At 42.2% G+C, this 16,751-nt stretch overlaps 1 protein-coding gene across 6 annotated transcripts in view; it reads left to right on the top strand.

Moving 5' to 3' along the window:
- ABLIM1 (actin binding LIM protein 1) overlaps positions 1–16,751 on the top strand; it is a 278,222-nt gene that overhangs the window by 241,364 nt on the left and 20,107 nt on the right. For all 6 annotated transcript variants that reach the window (XR_012077601.1, XR_012077602.1, XR_012077599.1 and 3 more), the window contains exons 9-12: positions 1,526–1,603; positions 2,290–2,445; positions 5,821–5,856; positions 7,219–7,348. Coding sequence is in view for 1 of the 6 variants with exons in the window: in XM_072971942.1 (XP_072828043.1) it covers positions 1,526–1,603; positions 2,290–2,445; positions 5,821–5,856; positions 7,219–7,348 (400 nt within the window). In the remaining 5 variants the exon portion in view is untranslated. The remainder of the gene's footprint in view (positions 1–1,525; positions 1,604–2,289; positions 2,446–5,820; positions 5,857–7,218; positions 7,349–16,751) is intronic.

The following is a 16,751-nucleotide window of genomic DNA, read 5'->3' as shown; positions in this document are numbered from 1 at the left end:
ACATCCTTGTTTTTAGGAGGTTTTGGTTTTGGTTCGGTTTGGTTTGGTTTTGGCTTAGTTACCCTCATATTCAAGGTACCAAAATATTAGGAGAAACAGTCCTGAAGAGGAAAAGTTCTGTTCCTAACATAGAACTATAAATTATCCTCTCCAAGAAATAGCTGCACAGAGGGGACCAGATCTTCCGAGACCAGGCCTTTGATTTTTCTTTGCAGAGCTTTCCAGAACATACCAAGCAGAGGTGGGGGGCAGTTAATCGTAGTTCATGCATTTCCCTCCCCCTCCTGTCACCACCACGCACCCTCTGGGTCCTCTAAGTCTGTATGACAGTATCCAGTTGATTTTACCTTCCCCGGTGGCCGACCATTAACCCCTACCTCAGTGACCTGCCGTGCGGTTAGGCTCGCATCATGCAATTAACATGAATCGAAGTACCCACAAACTGAGTATTTATTTACAAATAGTAAATTCTAGCTCATTCCCTCAGCACATATGTATGCCTTCTATGTACTTGTGCAAAACATTGGGCATATATAGTGGTGAGGGAATAAACCTTCTGAAAGCAGATATCGTAACTAGAGGTACTGAGGGAGATTGACACGATGATGAAACCAACAAATACAGGATTATTAAACGTTATCCATGAAGGAAAAAGTAACAGTGATACTATGAGAGGAAATGGCAAGGTTATCAGCTCTGGACTGAAAGATCTGGGGAGAGTAGAGCTCACTGGCAGAGTGTGTGCTTAGCATGCACGAGGTCCTGGGTTCAATCCCTAGTACCTCCTCCGTTAAAAAATAAATAAATTAAAATAAATAAATACATAAATACGTAAACCAAATTACCTCCCCCCAAACAAACAAACAAAAAGATCAAGAAAGGTTTCTTTGAGAAGGTGGTATTTAAGCCAAGATTGAAGGAGGAAAAAAAAATCAACCAAGTAAAAGTGGGGATCAGGGCATTCCCGGCAGAGGAAGCAGCAAGGGTAAGAACCCTGTGGGAGTGATACATACCATGTCCTGTGAGTGATGGGGGGAAGGAAGGCAGGGACAAAATCCCGAGGCCCTGGGAGTTGTGATTTTATTCTACATGGACGCAGAAGCCAAAAGCAGGATAGTGACAAACCCAGTTGTGTTCTTCAAAGAGCTCTCTGGCCTCTGGGTGCCAGGTGGACTTGAAGAGGACAAGAATGAAGCAGGAGACCCACAGAAGAGGCCACTGCGCTAGTGCAGACGAGCGGAGGTGGTGACTGGGGCCAGGATGGTGGCAGTGGAGAGGGGGAGGAGTGTGCTCGCAGGTGTGGTGAGGGACAAGCGAAAAAAGAAGAGCTTCCGAATGCGTTTTCCAGGCTGGTTGTACAACCAGTTCTCACTGACTTTTCTTGGATGTATTTTCCCTTATTCAGAAAAGTTAAAGATCTTCCTCTTTTTAACCAGTTTAGTTTTTAGGAAAGTGTAGGGACTTAGGCCAGGCTTGATTCTGAAGCCGTGGTCTGGAATCTGACAAGTCACTGTTTATTTTACAGCCTACCAGGACTTCCTCCGAAAGCATCTATTCTAGACCAGGCTCCAGTATCCCTGGCTCTCCCGGTCACACTATATATGTAAGTATCTGCCTCTGGAAGAAAGACTTCCGGGACAGGGAAGGTGGCAAGGTGGTGAGAGTGGGCTGGATGATGCGAAAAAGAGTAATTCAAGATGATTTCTATTTCTGTGATGAAATCCAGTTTTCATTTTTGTAGGTCAGTTTTACATGTGAATATGACCACTGGTATAGAGTAATCACGTAGATGACCTAAAAATGCAGGAATATGATGCAGGACCTAAAAAAGTGGTTGTACCTAATTTGCAAATAGATACTTGAGGATTAATTATACATTTTATAATGCTGATACTGAGTGTTCTTAAATTCTGCCACGAAGATCTTTAAATATTTAGTTTTTTAAATATGCAGTTCTTGTTTTTAGCCATCTGGAAGAATTGTTTTTGACCATCTGTTTGAGCTTTTCCTTCTTAATAAATTTAGAAAATTATCCTGAAGGTTTGCAGGCTTCTCTACTTGATGGAATTACATAGGCTTTTTCCGAAGCTTTTGGTGACTTTATTTAAAAATATGATTAATATCTGGTATAAACAGGCAATTTTATAAAGAGTATGACCGTGCTAAGCAAAGTGTTTGGGGTTTTATTTTTAAGATCTTCACTTTTTAAGCAGGACATGACATGCACTAACAATAATTCCCCGAAGATGAGACGGCAGCGTAATTTTTCCTTCTTTTTAACTTTGGCAGGCAAAAGTGGACAATGAAATCCTGGATTACAAGGATTTAGCAGCCATTCCCAAGGTCAAGGCAATTTATGACATTGAACGTCCAGATCTCATTACCTACGAGCCTTTCTACTCTTCGGGCTATGATGACAAACAGGAGAGGCAGAGCCTGGGAGAGGTAATAAATGCCCAGACGTTGTGAGTGAGAGACTTATTTCTCTTTTGTCACATTTATAAGAGCTACTGATTGGAATCAGAGTAAATCAGAGAGTCCTTTTGATTGCCCACAATTTGCAGGCTTCTATACCAGGTGCTCTAAGGTAGTCAAAAACCTATCACAGCATCCCTGCCCTTGGGAGGTGATAGAGAGGTAGGGGAGCAGACCAACCACAGAAAATGCATAAAGCATTAGCACCAGGTTGTAGGGTACAGAACCAGCATCCCGGGACGGAAGCCCAAGTTGTCAGGGGAGAGTCTGTGGGCGGGGCAGGGGGAATCATGGAGGGAGGGTCCTCGGTGGGGGCTGGGGCATCTTGGTCTCGGGCACTAAGATGGGGACTATAAGGAGAGAGACCATGACATCATGGGGACCACGAGGAGAGAGCACACCCCCTACATTTGGACAGCTTCAGTTTACAGCATTGTAAGACAGAACGTGCAAGAAAAGAAAAAGTAGAGAGAGTAGGGCCATGACACAGCACAATGGTAGGAGCCCGGGTTCTGGAATCAAGGCACCCGAACTCAGCTTAGGCACTTCACCTGCTGGCTGTGTGACTTTGACTGTGAAACAACCATTCTGATCGTAGTTTTCTTGTCTGTAAAACAGATAAGATGACAGAATCCACCTCATGGGGTGTCAGGATAAAATAAACTATTAACGATTAATATCTGTGTATCTAGATAATTTATCATTTGTTAAAGCTAATCTCACCAACGAATTATTAGAGCAATTAACAGAGAGCGAGACTTGGGGTAAATGTTCAGCAAATGGAAGCTACTACTGTTGTTTCCACCTGTCCTCTGGGGGCTTATTAATGCTCTCCTGACATTCATGGCCCACAGGCTGGGGCACAGCCTCAGCCCCTTGGTGTCCTCCCCTCCCTGTCCCGGAGGTCACATGGGCTCTGGTCTGTTTCCCGTGGCCTACTCAACTCACTCTCATTTTTTCCCCTTTTTATTATTTTTTTTAAATTGGAGTCATCTATAGACTGACTTGAGTTCACCCAGAGGTGTTTCCCAAGTAGTGGACTGAAATGAGCCATTCAACCAAGGTTAAAACCGACAGTAAACTATCTGTAAACTATCACAGTTCTTTGAGATCTTAGATGAAGAAAGGTCATGAGGACGTGATGATTCTGTTTAATTTATTCTCAATATCTATGTGTAATTTTATTTTATAATTACATGTATATTTAATTATAATTATATATATTTTATATATAATACATATGTACGTATATATATTTCTTTTTATTTCTGATTATCCGATCTGGGTTTTTATTCCTGAGCATAGCCCTGCATTGAAATGCTCCTTTGGGCAGAAAGCGGTGTTCGTTTTCGTGTAGTGCCACCTAGTGGTCCCATCGCTGTAACTGCATCTACAGCAGCTCTCAAATGCAGATTGATAGGCCTGGGTTGTTCAGTTGCTATTGGACTGCAGAGAGGTTCATAGGGGATAAAGTGCAAAGGAGGATTCCTGAACAGATTGCACAGGGGCTGGTCCTGGAGCAAGCAGATGAGGACCTCCTAGTGTTCCAGTCATACGAGCAAAGGGGAGACGAGTGGTTTTATGACGTTACAGATTTGGGAGATGTGTGTATGCTTCTGTCTTTACCAGTGGCTCCATTTTGGGCAGTAAAATGAAGCCCAAAAGTTTGGGCTTCGAAGTGAACATTTCTGGGTTTAGGACCAGACTCCAGTATTTACTCTCCATATGACTTTGGAAAATTACATATTTCAATCTCCTTATCTGTGAACTCAAGACAATAACACCACCTACCTTCGAGGCTTTCTGTAGGGATTAAGTGAAATATTTAGGTTACAGCAGTACCTGGCACAGAGTAGGTACTCAGCAAAAATGCTGGCTGTCATCATAATCAGCACTGTTACCGTCACCACCTAGAATGATGACCTGTGGGTTTCTCTGAGCATAGAGTCTGGATGGGAGGATGCCCCCACCCCGATAGGAAGTCACACGTATCTGTGAACTCTTCCCCAGCACATGGATATGACAACTTAGAAGAGTTTACAAGCTACTCAGTTATTTATTCCTTCAGTTATTAACACTTATTCCATAGAACCCATGTATTGCCATTTTAGAAACACTAGAAGAGCAAGCTTGAAGTTCTGTGTAGCCATCTGTGCCTTCAGAAAGCAGTAGTGTGGATGCAGAAGGCTGCAGTCAGCAGGGGAAGACCTGGCTCCTGCCCTCAAGGATCCCGTCTTTACTTGGCTAAGCCACCCCAGAGACGGGCTGGGCTGCAGATCAGACCAGACCCCGGGGCTTGGGGGAGTCTGGAGTACTAGAGAGCCAGCAGCATCTTGGAAATTTGGGGAAAGGGCAAATTCTGAAGCTAAGAAATCCATCGGTGGCCGTGTGCTTCAGAATGCTTTGTTTGCATTTCATTTCTATTTGAAATCTTCTTGCATTTTAATTGTAGACATTTCATTCATTCATTTGGGAAATATTTGTTGGGTACCTAATACATGCCAGTCGCTGGGAACACTTAGTCATAAATGAATGGAGTCCTTGCCCTTGTGGAGCTTGCAGCATAATGTAGGAGACAGATAATAAACAAATAAATATATAACAATTTTACAGGGTAATGGAGCAATGAGGGAAAATGAAGCAGAGAAAGGAGAATGCATACTGGGGCTGGGTTGTTACTTTAAATAGGAGGGTCATTGGAAGGCACTGTGTGGTAGTGCATTTGAGCAGAGACCTCACTGAAGATGGGGAGTAAGCCCAGCAGGTGTCTGAGTGGAGAGCACTGTGGGCAGAGGGGACAGCAAGTGCAAAGGCCCTGAGGTGAGAGAGGGCTTGGTCGGTTGACTACCTCAAGGAAGCCTGTGTGCCTAGGAGTATGGAAGCCGGGAAGTGAATGGTGATGTCAGCAAGGCCACCAGGGCAGGAAGCCACAGATCTGGTCATCATAACATTATGTGACTACTCTAGTTATAATTTAGTTAATAACCGTGTTTACAAAATTCTATGTTTCAGTAGATAATGTAACTCATAGTAGTAAACAGCATAGTTTGAACATATAGGGGAAATAGTTCCCATTTGTCTAACTTAATCACCTAAAACATCGCAACATATTTATCAGAACCCATGGTCCTGAGGCAGAGGCATGTGTCCCAGTCTCCCTGGAGCTTTGTTACTGTGTGCCTGTCTGAACTTCACTCTCCACTTACTGAGTCAGAAGATGGGGGACCAGCAAGGGTGCTGGCATGTGTATTTTGAATAATGTTTCCAGGCGATTCTGATAAGCAACTCTAAAACTGATCATGAGTTAATAAACGTTGTGACATTAGTTCTCTTTTATTCTTCTAGTCTCCAAGGACTTTGTCTCCTACCCCATCAGCAGAAGTAAGTACACTTTTAAAAATTATAATGGGTGGAATTGGGGAGTTACTTGTTCCTTCCCTAGACTGGGGTTTTAGCAAAAGAACATTAAACAAAAAAAAACAGAAAAACTGCATGCAAGATTATGTTGAATGTAGGATTCCTTACACGTAAGATATGACTATAAGACGCAGAAGTAAATTTCCTTTTAAATGAAGACTAGGGAATTAAAAACAGCCTTACATGGTGTCTCTGAGTGGGAGGAAAGTGTTTGCCGGGAGTGGAGCCACTTGTCTAGATGCTGGACTGTCTCCTCCGTCCATAATTAATTGATCTGAATCCTGGCTTATGGGATTATCTGAAATAGCCAACAGCAGTCACGGTGTTTCTATAAGCAGGGCCTTCTTCAGGGAGGCCGCTCCTCTTAGTCTAGAATCAATAGTCTTGCCCCCCTTCTCAGGGTAAACAGACCTTAGAGTGGCTTTTATCCAGTCCACCAGGCTGACCATTCCCTGCGGAATAACCTCTGCGTGTGTGGACCACACGTAATCATCAGCAGTTACTCTGTAGTGAGCCGTGGGCCCCATCCCAACCCAACATGCACTTCCTCGCATTCAAAACCAAAGACACAACCCCCCAGTTAGTTACTCTCCCAGCCCATTTGATGAACGTTCTTCAGAAAACTCATGCTACTGATCTACAAAATGAAACATCTCCTTCACACTAAACCCCTGGTTCCAGTCATGTCTTGGTTTTGCCCTCAACCCACGTTGACTGCCTGCTTAGTGGCCTTAGCACTTTTTGTTGTTCCTGCGTGATTTTTCTCTTGGAGGGTGGCTTTGAGACTAGTGGCCAAAGTTCAGACCAACTCAGATCTGAGCATGGTCCAGCACCAAGTCTGACCCAGCACTTTCTTTTCTGTAAGCTGCTACAGATAATAATCAAGGAATTGTTCATTCAGCGTGCTTCTACTATTTTGCACTTCCTTATGATCTAATGAGCGAACTCCTTAGGAGTTAGGTCTACCCCATCTAAAAATAATATTCATAGTAATACAATTAATAGTCTTATCTTAAAGCCAAATAACTTGTTGGATAGTCTGTATAAAACTGGACTGGTAGTCGCTCTAATTTGAGATGATAAAACCTCTAGTGTTGTGATTGTTTATAACCGAGTGCTGTGACTCAGAGGTGAATAGCACTTGGTCATAAACAAAACGCATTAACCATGGAATATATGCATTTAAGGAATACGGCCCTAAAATGTATACATGAACAGGTAGACATGGTAGTTCCTGGGCAACCTTGGTGCAGCTTGGTTTCCCTTGAACCCAACAACAGCCTGAATGTATGTCTTGTGCTCCCGCTGTCTCGCACTTGCTTCCAGGGGTACCAGGATGGCCGGGATCGGATGATCCACCGGTCCACCAGCCAGGGCTCCATCAACTCCCCGGTGTACAGCCGCCACAGCTACACTCCAACCACGTCTCGCTCTCCCCAGCATTTTCACAGACCTGGTAAGGGCACCTGTTCCCGGGACTCACTCTGTGTAATAATCTGTGTTTCTATGTGATTTTTAACCCCCACCACTGATAATATATTTAAAAATCTGGCTGCCAAAAATTTAAAAATCTGCCCCCTTCTCCCAGAAAAAAAGTGAAAACGCCTGTCCAACTATAGTTTGTGTTATTTCTCTTCTTGGAACAAGAGTCATTTTATGGTTATATTCATTAGGATTTATTAAAGAATTATATTTGGATAGTGAGTGACTAGAAGCAAAGGAAATTTTTTTTTCTTAAGACTTGAAGAAAATCTCAGCACTTTGAGACTTAAAACAGAGAGCTCCAAAAGAAAATATGTTGCTGTGCCTTTTGGGCTTATCAGCATCATCTAAAATCCAGTACTAGCCACTTACTGACCTGCTCATTATACTCCATCCAGGCACCTGGTGTTCCTGAGCCTGCTCAGTTAAGCACCTGCTGGAAGGAAGTATCCTATCCAACCTCAGGGTTGGGTTTGGTAATTTTTTAGGATGACTTCCAACCCAAGACTTTTAAGTCAGACTTGGAAAACATAAACACATCAGAGATGTACTGTGATAAAGAATATTAAAGAGTAGTGGGCTGCATTTAACCTTTGTTTCTGCAGAATGTAGCTCCTTTTACTGTTAGTGGATGTCTCCTGTGTGCCGTAGAAAGAGCATGGAGATCCCGGCACAGACCCAGGATTCCTGAGGAATAGACTCCCCCAGGAAGATTTCAGCCTTCTAAACAAACTTGGGGGTGACGTACATCTACGAAGACTTCATTTCCAGCCTCTTGCTTTTGTGTAGGCTGGTGAGAATGAACTCCTTCATATGCTAACTTATTTTATAAAATAAAACCAAAGGTACAGAGTGTAAAAAGGCTGCAATCTTTGCTCCAAAGCCATAGGTTTAATCCTTGTAGAGGATTAAATTTTTACTCTGTGATCCTTCAGTATCGTATTGTTTTGTCTTGGCCTGTAAATATTTACTCGGTATTTGTTGAGTTACATGAAAGGAGAATTTTCAGGAAATACACTCCTTTCATTTTGCATGTACAATTATAGTTAATTTATTCATGTCCTGGACCTGGAGCTGGATGTAAGCCCTTGTCTCTCTGGGTGATGAGAAATCCTTTATGCCACCACGGACTAAGACTGTAGCCGTGACCTTCCGAATGACACGGTTGCAGGGAAATCGTTGTTCCAGAGACCCCTGAGTAGTGAGGGAGTGGTCAGTCAGGGACACGGTTTCCCTAAAAGGTCATGTCCTCATTGAGCAGTGGGAGGTTTCCTCTGTTCCAGTCACGGTTCTGATGCCAAGAGCCGTTAGAACAGTCCCCGTTCCAAGCCCTTCTCCTCGCCCTTCACAATATGTTATAGACACATGTGATGCCAGTTGTTAGGGTTCATAGTTATTTTTTCAAGGTGGGGCTCTGCTGTCATAGTTGTGGTCCCCAGAGAGCACCTCAGATGCCAGAGGGTGACGCAGATCCCTAGGTCTGGGCTTAGGTTAATGGACCATTCCTCTTCGAGATAACTAAGTTTCCAGCTCGCTGGTGCCACCACTGACAAAATTCTCAGGATCATAAGTGGCTCTTTGCTGCCCAGCGAACACAGACAGGTTTCCCTTCTATGCAGGCAACGTAAATTAAAAAAAAAGCTCGCAACTTAAAAAAAAAATGAATTTGACCCTTACATATAAGTCCTTCTTTTCAAGGTTCTGGAAATGATAGTCACTTTTTTAACATGCGTTTCAGAGGGTTCTGTTTTGTCAGGCACATTTTTAAAACCAGCTGTTGTTGAGTCTAAGTGATGTGTCCAGTACTGGCTCAGCGGTAGCTGGTCTCATCCTGACAGAGCATCCTGGTGGCCGTTCCCTCTCACGAAAGCCATTTATTCTCGGAGAGTGTGCTGACCTGACCCTGTCTGCGAGCTCTCCCCACTGTGCCTAACCCTTTGCAGGTGCCTTCTTAACCTGTTTTCCTTCCTCCTTTTTCAGACTCCTGATTAACGTTCTTTATTTTTTTATCCTCCCTTGGAACGATGGCGTGGTCCCTGCTCCTGTGTTAATTTCTGCTCTCCTTTTCTGTTTCCACCTTGCCCTGCCCCTGACTCTTGCCGCACAGAGCTGCTGTCTCCTGGTGTGCAGAGGTTGTCCCACCTGCGCACCAGCAGCCTCAGCTCCACCCACAGCGACTCCCGCCCCAACTCCCCCTTCCGACACCACTTCATTCCCCATATCAAAGGTAAGGAGGCAGGCTTCTCCAGGCAGCACCCTGCATAGTGGAGATTTATTAGCACCCTGGGAAGGCTAATAAGGTGTATCTCCACGAGTTAGCTCCGAGCTTTGGACCTCTCAGCATGCCTGCGTGTGTCATGACTACACCCAGCAGTGTCTTAGAACTGGCATAGCCTCTCTCCTTAGGAGAAATGTGCCATTTCTAAGGGCTCTAGATGAAGGAACAGGAAGGGTGTTTAAGACCAGAAGATTTGTTATCAACTGTTTAGGGAAAATATATATTATGATTTTGTTTTTCTATGCATCAAAAGCAAAATATAATATATAGTTGGGGGATTTTCCTGGTTTGGGCATGGGATATGGCTCAGCAAAACACAACAGGATTCAGCAACCAGTATCCCAAAGTTGTTTTCCTGGTGATAAGCCGCTTAACCACGTAATAATATTCAAATATTCGGACAGTACAAAAGATCTATGGCAACGTAGCTGAAATTTCTATCCTTGAGCCAGCCCTTAGGGTAACCTTCCTTTGACTTGTCCTGATTTCTGCATGATGGAGAAGAGGGGCTTTGCTTTCTGTTTTCTGTTCCTGCCCATTTCTGCCCTCCCCTTTATGCCATTCCCATTGCTCTCACTGTCTGTCATGCTTCTGTACCAGTCCTCAATCGGAGTTCTCCATCCTCTCTACCTGGCGGGGGAGCCAAGAGCCCCAAAGGGATTATGAAAGGGCCATCATTTAAAATAAGTAGGAGCTCCCAGAGGATGCCGGCTTTTCCCTTAGTCTTGATTTGAACCAAATTAACCAAAGGAAATAGCTGAAGGAGAGAGTAGCAGGCAAGCACAGGTCTAAAGGATCCGAACCCCATGCTGCAAGAACTCACATCAGTAACACTTTCTCGAACAGCCTAAACATTGTGCTCTTTGACTGAATTTCATTTGCAGTCTACGCAAGCTTTTTGCTCACTTGGATTTTGAAGACTCAGTTGAGTCCTAAAATATAAATTTCCTGCATTTGTCAGTATGTAGTTATTTTAGAAGTGTGCTATTTTAGCATTTTCTATGCTGCAAGAATAACATTGCTGACATGCTTATTGAAGACACTTTTCGCCATTAGCAAAGAGATTGGCTTTTTTTTGGCAGGTGTAGCACTTTCTAAAATTCTTGAATTATTTAAAATTGTTACTGCTAATTAGTATAAGGGGAACTTTTATTATTTAGATGCCAAGATGATATTTTAGAGAATGTTTATATAACCATAAGAAATTATTGGGGGAAAAAAAACTTCAGAGATGTATTTTGAAGAGACTTTAATATAGAAGTCCTTGGTCAAATTGAGATTTTTATTTGTTTGTTTCTAATATGCAAGAGAAAATACATTTTTTAATTCGTTAAAATGTAAGCAGCCTTGTTTGGTTGTTATATATTTCATCTTTCAGAAGAGAGACTTTTTGTAGGAAGAAAAATGTTGTGTGCCCTGTAAAGTTGTACAAATATGGTACAAATAACACATCACAAAATATCAAGACTGGGGGAAGGATATATAGCTCAAGTGGTAGAGTGCATGCTTACCATGCACAAGGTCCTGGGTTCAGTCCCCAGCACCTTCTCTAGAAATAAATAAATAAATAAACCTAGTGACCGCCCCCCTCCCCAAAAGACTTAAAAAAATACCAAGACTAGCAACACCTTGTGTCTGTGAGCAGCCTTATGAAGAGAGGGACACCCCTGTGGACACTGGAGTCCTGGGTTTGAATATGATCTCTGTCACTTGCTGGCTGTGGGACCTTGGATTGTTGACTTTACCTTTTGAGTGCCACTTGCCTCATCTGTGAAACCTCTCCGAAGGCATCAGCGGTGTGCATAGTAAAATGCCCTGATGTGCGGTAAGCACTCAGCTCATGAGGTCTATGGTCCCTCCTCGGGATGGTGCTCTCAGCACTTCCGGCTGCATCAATCCATCACTCTCCACAGCATCCCTGTGAAGTAAAGCAGCGTGGGCGGAGGTGGGGGTGGATGAAGAGCTGAGGTCCTGGTAAATGACCCCACCAAGGACGCACGGCCAGGAAGTGGCAGCCCTAGGACTAGACAGACCCCCAAGCCTTCTCATCTCACATTCCTATTAGGGGTATGTGTTTTAGTATAAAGACACATGAAGTATAATTCTGAAAGCAGACTTTTACTTTCGATCTCTTTTTAACTAGAAAATTGGCATTCTTATGGAGGCTAAGATAAACAGCTACTTTCAGTCATTTAAATCACAATATTAACAAATGTTTACTTTTTGATAGCAATACCAAGTGGTTATGAAAATGGCAGGACTTCAGTGTGCCTAAACGGTGCTTTATCAAGAATGTAGATATACGTTCTTTTCTGTTTTCAGTCTGAATTTGATGTTTTTGACACAGTCAAATAGAATAGGTTTAAATTATAAAAAGCATCCACGTGTGACGCTGAGCTTACACTTAGAAAGTATCTAATCGTCTCCCATTTTCTTTTTACTGGACGTATGCCTATACTTTGTATATGCCTATACTTTCAGATGAAATAGTTTATAGACTTCAGCTACAAAATATAATGTATATAAAATATAGGCTTAGTTTTAAAATCAGATGAGCTTTTTGGTAAATTACAAAATCCATCATGGAAAATTTGTATATTAAAGATATTGCTTTAAAAGCCTAATATAGTTGAATAGCTAAATACGGATTCTCCAAGGAATTATGTTTTAGTTATGTTGAAAACATGTATCCATTTACATGGAGGGCCTCTCCATCATGGAGGGAACTTATGGCCATTGGAGAAACACATCTAAGATATCTTTAAAGGAGCAAATTCTTCCGGAGTTTTCCACGGCTCTTCATTTGAACATTCCCTTTTTTTGGTTTTTTTGGAGCATGTCTTGTAATCTCAGGGAAATTATTTTTAAAGTAAGTGGAGTATTGGGGGAGGGTATAGCTCAGTGGTAGAGTGCATGCTTAGCATGTGGGAGGTCATGGGTTAGATCCCCAGTACCTCCACTTAAATAGAAAAATAATGAATAAATAAACCTAATCACCTCCCCCAAAACAAAACAAACAAACAAAACCAGTGGAGGAACCTGTAATGAAAAGGAATATGTGTGTATGTATGTATATCTATATCTGAATCACTATGCTGTACACCAGAAACTAATACAACACTGTAAATAAACTGTATCTCAATTTTTTTAAGGGGAAAAAATCTATTTATGGAAAGGAAAAATTTTTTTAATTAAAAAAATTTAAAATATGTGGAAGCCAAGGAGCTTGAGGACCCCAGGATCCAAGGATATCCATCTCAGGAATGTGGCGCTGAAAGTAGCAGCCCCCTTTCCCCTCTGACAGTCAGAAGCCCACCTCCCATTGCTTAAGTCCAATTCTTGACCCTTATTTTGGGCGCACGTGTCCCAGGCCCTCAGTGTCCACTGAGCTGAGGACACCTGCATGAATGTCAAGATGAGACTCACATCATAGGCCGTCTCCGTGTTTCATTGGCTTCCCCAACCGTTTGCCAACAATGCCCATCTTGTTTTCCACTGTGTTTTTATTTCTGTTCTCTGACCTTCCAAACTTGGTCTAGTATCAGAATGTCATTGCTGGGCCATTTGGACAATGCATGCCTATTTTGAAAACCTATTTTCACCTTGTTTTGGGTTTTGTGCTGTGTTTGCTGAGTTTCTCTTCCTTTCCCTTTGAAATACTGCTAGACGTGACCTTCTGGGTCCATGGAGTATCAGTCAGATTTGCAAACAGGAGGGCTACATATATTAAGTCTCTTTGAAAGGAATCTTCCGTGTTTTGCCATAGATATGAGTTGCTAAGCTGCAGATATATATTTGACACTTGCTGAAGGAAACCGTGACACTTACTGAAGCTTCAGACAAGAATCTTAAATGTCTGTCATGAAATTCTGGATGCTGCCAACTTTAGGGTCCCCTCAGAATTTATTTTGGAACATGAGCACTTAGAGTCCAAAAGGTGAGCAGTAAACCAGCAGGTCCCAGAGCACAAGCATTGCCATTTAGATTTATTTACTTGTCTTAGAATTTGTCACTGAGGCTCTCAGGGTGCCAAAAAGAAGAATGAAAGTAGGACGGAGCATTTGAATTTGTTAAATACCTTGGGAATCCTGTCAATCAATGATCTCCCAAGGATTGAGAAATAGGCATATTAGGCTGACACGGAAGGAGCTAAAAACGAAGACTGAGAAATATATTTCTATACATATGGGAGCGTGTCATCCCAACAGCTAAGATCACTAATGACTTAGAGGGAACCAATGCAAGGCTTTATTTAAAGGGAAAAAAAATGGCTATGAATGTGATATATACAATGTTATATGATATATATGCTATTATATTATTTTTAAACAGTGTCAACCCCAGGCTGATAGTTGATGACGATGATGATGATGATGATGATACCTTCCACATTTCATCTGATGCCTCATACATCACTTTGCCTCAGTCATTACTAAGCACAAAAATAACCTTTTAGGGTCCTCATCAGTTATTTCCATCCAAGATAAGAGTTAAAAGTTTTATCGCTTAAAGACAGAGTGTGTAACTTAGAAAAGGCCTCATCTTGAGAATTTTTTTTCTTTTAAAAATGCCAAAATTTTTAATGCCTTTTGTATTTCAGGGACTAAGAATCTGGTACCTAGCAGTGTTGTGAATTTCGAGGCCTTCTTCCCATTGAGCCCTTGTGATGTGTAGAAATCGTGCCGTGTAGGGTCACGTAGATGGCTGTGTTGCTGAATATCTGTCCACCTAGTGTTTTAAAGTGCCTCATGGGAGGTTTTAAATGATTATAGTTAAATCTATTTACAAAGACTTGAACACACTGGTGTTTTTTCTAGCAACAGGAAAGGTCAGTGGTTGCTGAAGACATGCTGCCCAATAAAGAACTCTGCCCAACTGGAGACAATGTTCAGCCAGAATTCAGACAGTCACTCCATAGCCTTTGAGAGCCGTCAGCCATAGAAGTGATGGGTTCCTACTGCCACTCGCCAGCAGAGCTTATGAATGCTAGAAAGTTTTTAATACTCGGGCAAATGTGAATTCTAATGACCTTAAACCTTGGTGTCCCATATACGCAGCATGCATAACACTGGCTAATAATTATCCAAACAAACTGAATGGAGTTTCTTCTGATTGAATTTTATAACCAAAACCTGTGAGAACATTTCCCTGAAAACTCAGATGCTCTAGAAGTCCAGGAAGGGGAGACGGGCAGGATTAAGGGCAGGGAGCAGTGTGGTTCCGGAGCAGTAGCAGTCAGTGCTCAGGAAACATTGAGTCTTCAAAAGACAAATGCAAATGAAGCCAGAAAGTCGAGTCTCTCTAGAACCTCCTTTGAGATGAGCCCACAAGAGTTGTTCTGTTTTTCCCTGATGGATTACTCTTGGAAATCATTTCTAACGTTTGTGGGAGTGACTCATTCCTCTGCAGTGAAACAATTAAATTGGAGTTATTGAGGATCAGCTCTAATGGGAAAGTTACTTTAAAAAAAAAGTGGTGCTATCATGATTCCAGGTTCCCATTGCCGTGTGTTAGCACCTGGCTGCCTTCAACTAAGAGAAAGCTGATGGGTGGTCCCAGGGTGGCATTTACTAAGTTAGGCCATCAATCACTGTAGAATTAATTAGCTGGCCCACTTCAACCATTCCTTCACAGGCATTTATTAAGCACTTATTCTTGGCCAGGCACTGGGCAGAACCCACAAAGATAGACGAGACCTAGTTCTAATTCAGCCTGAGGTTTAAAACAGGGTTTCCTTCTAAACATAAACTATGTTCTTCCTTCCCTGTTTGCCTCTGCCTATGTTTTCTTATTCTCATTTTTTTCAGGCAGGAGCTGGTTATTTCTCTTTAGGAGAGGGGTAATAAATGAGATAACATTTTTTTTTCAATGAGCTTTTAAATAAATCAGTGGTTTGGGGTGAAGCTTCATAACCTCTTGGGAGCTAATATCTGACTTTAGTAAAGTCAACATTGTAATATGTTGGGAGCTAGATGCTAAACTGACTCTTTAAAAAAAAAAAGGACTAAAGTTTCAGAACACGATAACCAAAAACCTGGAATGTAAATTGGAGACAATAACACATTCAGTTCTCATGTTCAGAATATCTTACTGCCCATGTGATACAGATCTGTGCCCTGCTTACCTAAAACTATACATATTGAAAAATTAAAACTCTATTAAACATGTTATTTTGAAACTCCAGCAATTGACATCTTTCATGTATTGCTGGCCAGATTTAGAACAGTTTGACTTACTTGAAGAAATTGGCCCTTGAACACCTAAAACTAACACAATGTTATATGTCAATTATATCTCAATTAAAATTAAATTTATAAGACAAAGTAAAAAAAGAAAATTGTTTCTTGCTCTGTTCTCTGAAGATCTATGATTTATTTTAAATTGTTAGCCTTAATTGATAGATAAATTGACTATTAAAATTTAAAGCTTCTATGCTTCAAAGGACACTATCAGGAAAGTAAAAGACAACACACAGGATGGGAGAAAATATTTTAAAGCATATATCTGATAAGGGACTTGTGTCCAGAATATGTAAAGAATCCTTACAATTCAATCATTAAAAAGTTACATTACTAATTCATGAACTTTTGATAGTCCTGTATCTTCTGGTGTATTCTTGGGGTGGATGTTTGCTCAGTCGTGGGGACCGAGGACAGTAAGGGTGGAGCTGATCGCTTTCCAGTTTTGCCTCAGTTGACCCTTGCAGTTCTCAGAAGGGAGTGATGGAGGCTGTGGTGGTGGTTCTCACGGCTTTTGCAGCCGAGCCCCGCGGTCCTTCCCAGCCTCATCCTCGTTCCCTCCTCCAAGAATACCATGCTGTCCCGCCACAGAGGTCTGTCCTGCTGCTCCCATGCCCCAGTGGCCCGCCCTCCCCTGTGGTGGTCCAGCTCTCCAGAACCCGGCCCTTCTCACCCCTCTAGCTACCCCCCACCTGGTGAGCTTACTCTTCAGCGACCAACTCAATTCTAGCATCTTTCTGTGGCCTTTCTGAAAAATCAATGGCACCTTCATCTGAGTTTCATAGAATTTTTTGTGTACCCCTGAGCAAGCACTTATCTGGTGTTCCATAACCTTACTTGGTATAAGTCTGTCTCTTTTG

The sequence above is a fragment of the Vicugna pacos genome, chromosome 11 (genome assembly GCF_048564905.1).
Source record: "Vicugna pacos chromosome 11, VicPac4, whole genome shotgun sequence".
NCBI classification, from domain to species: domain Eukaryota; kingdom Metazoa; phylum Chordata; class Mammalia; order Artiodactyla; family Camelidae; genus Vicugna; species Vicugna pacos.
This window is presented reverse-complemented; position numbering and strand designations above follow the sequence as displayed.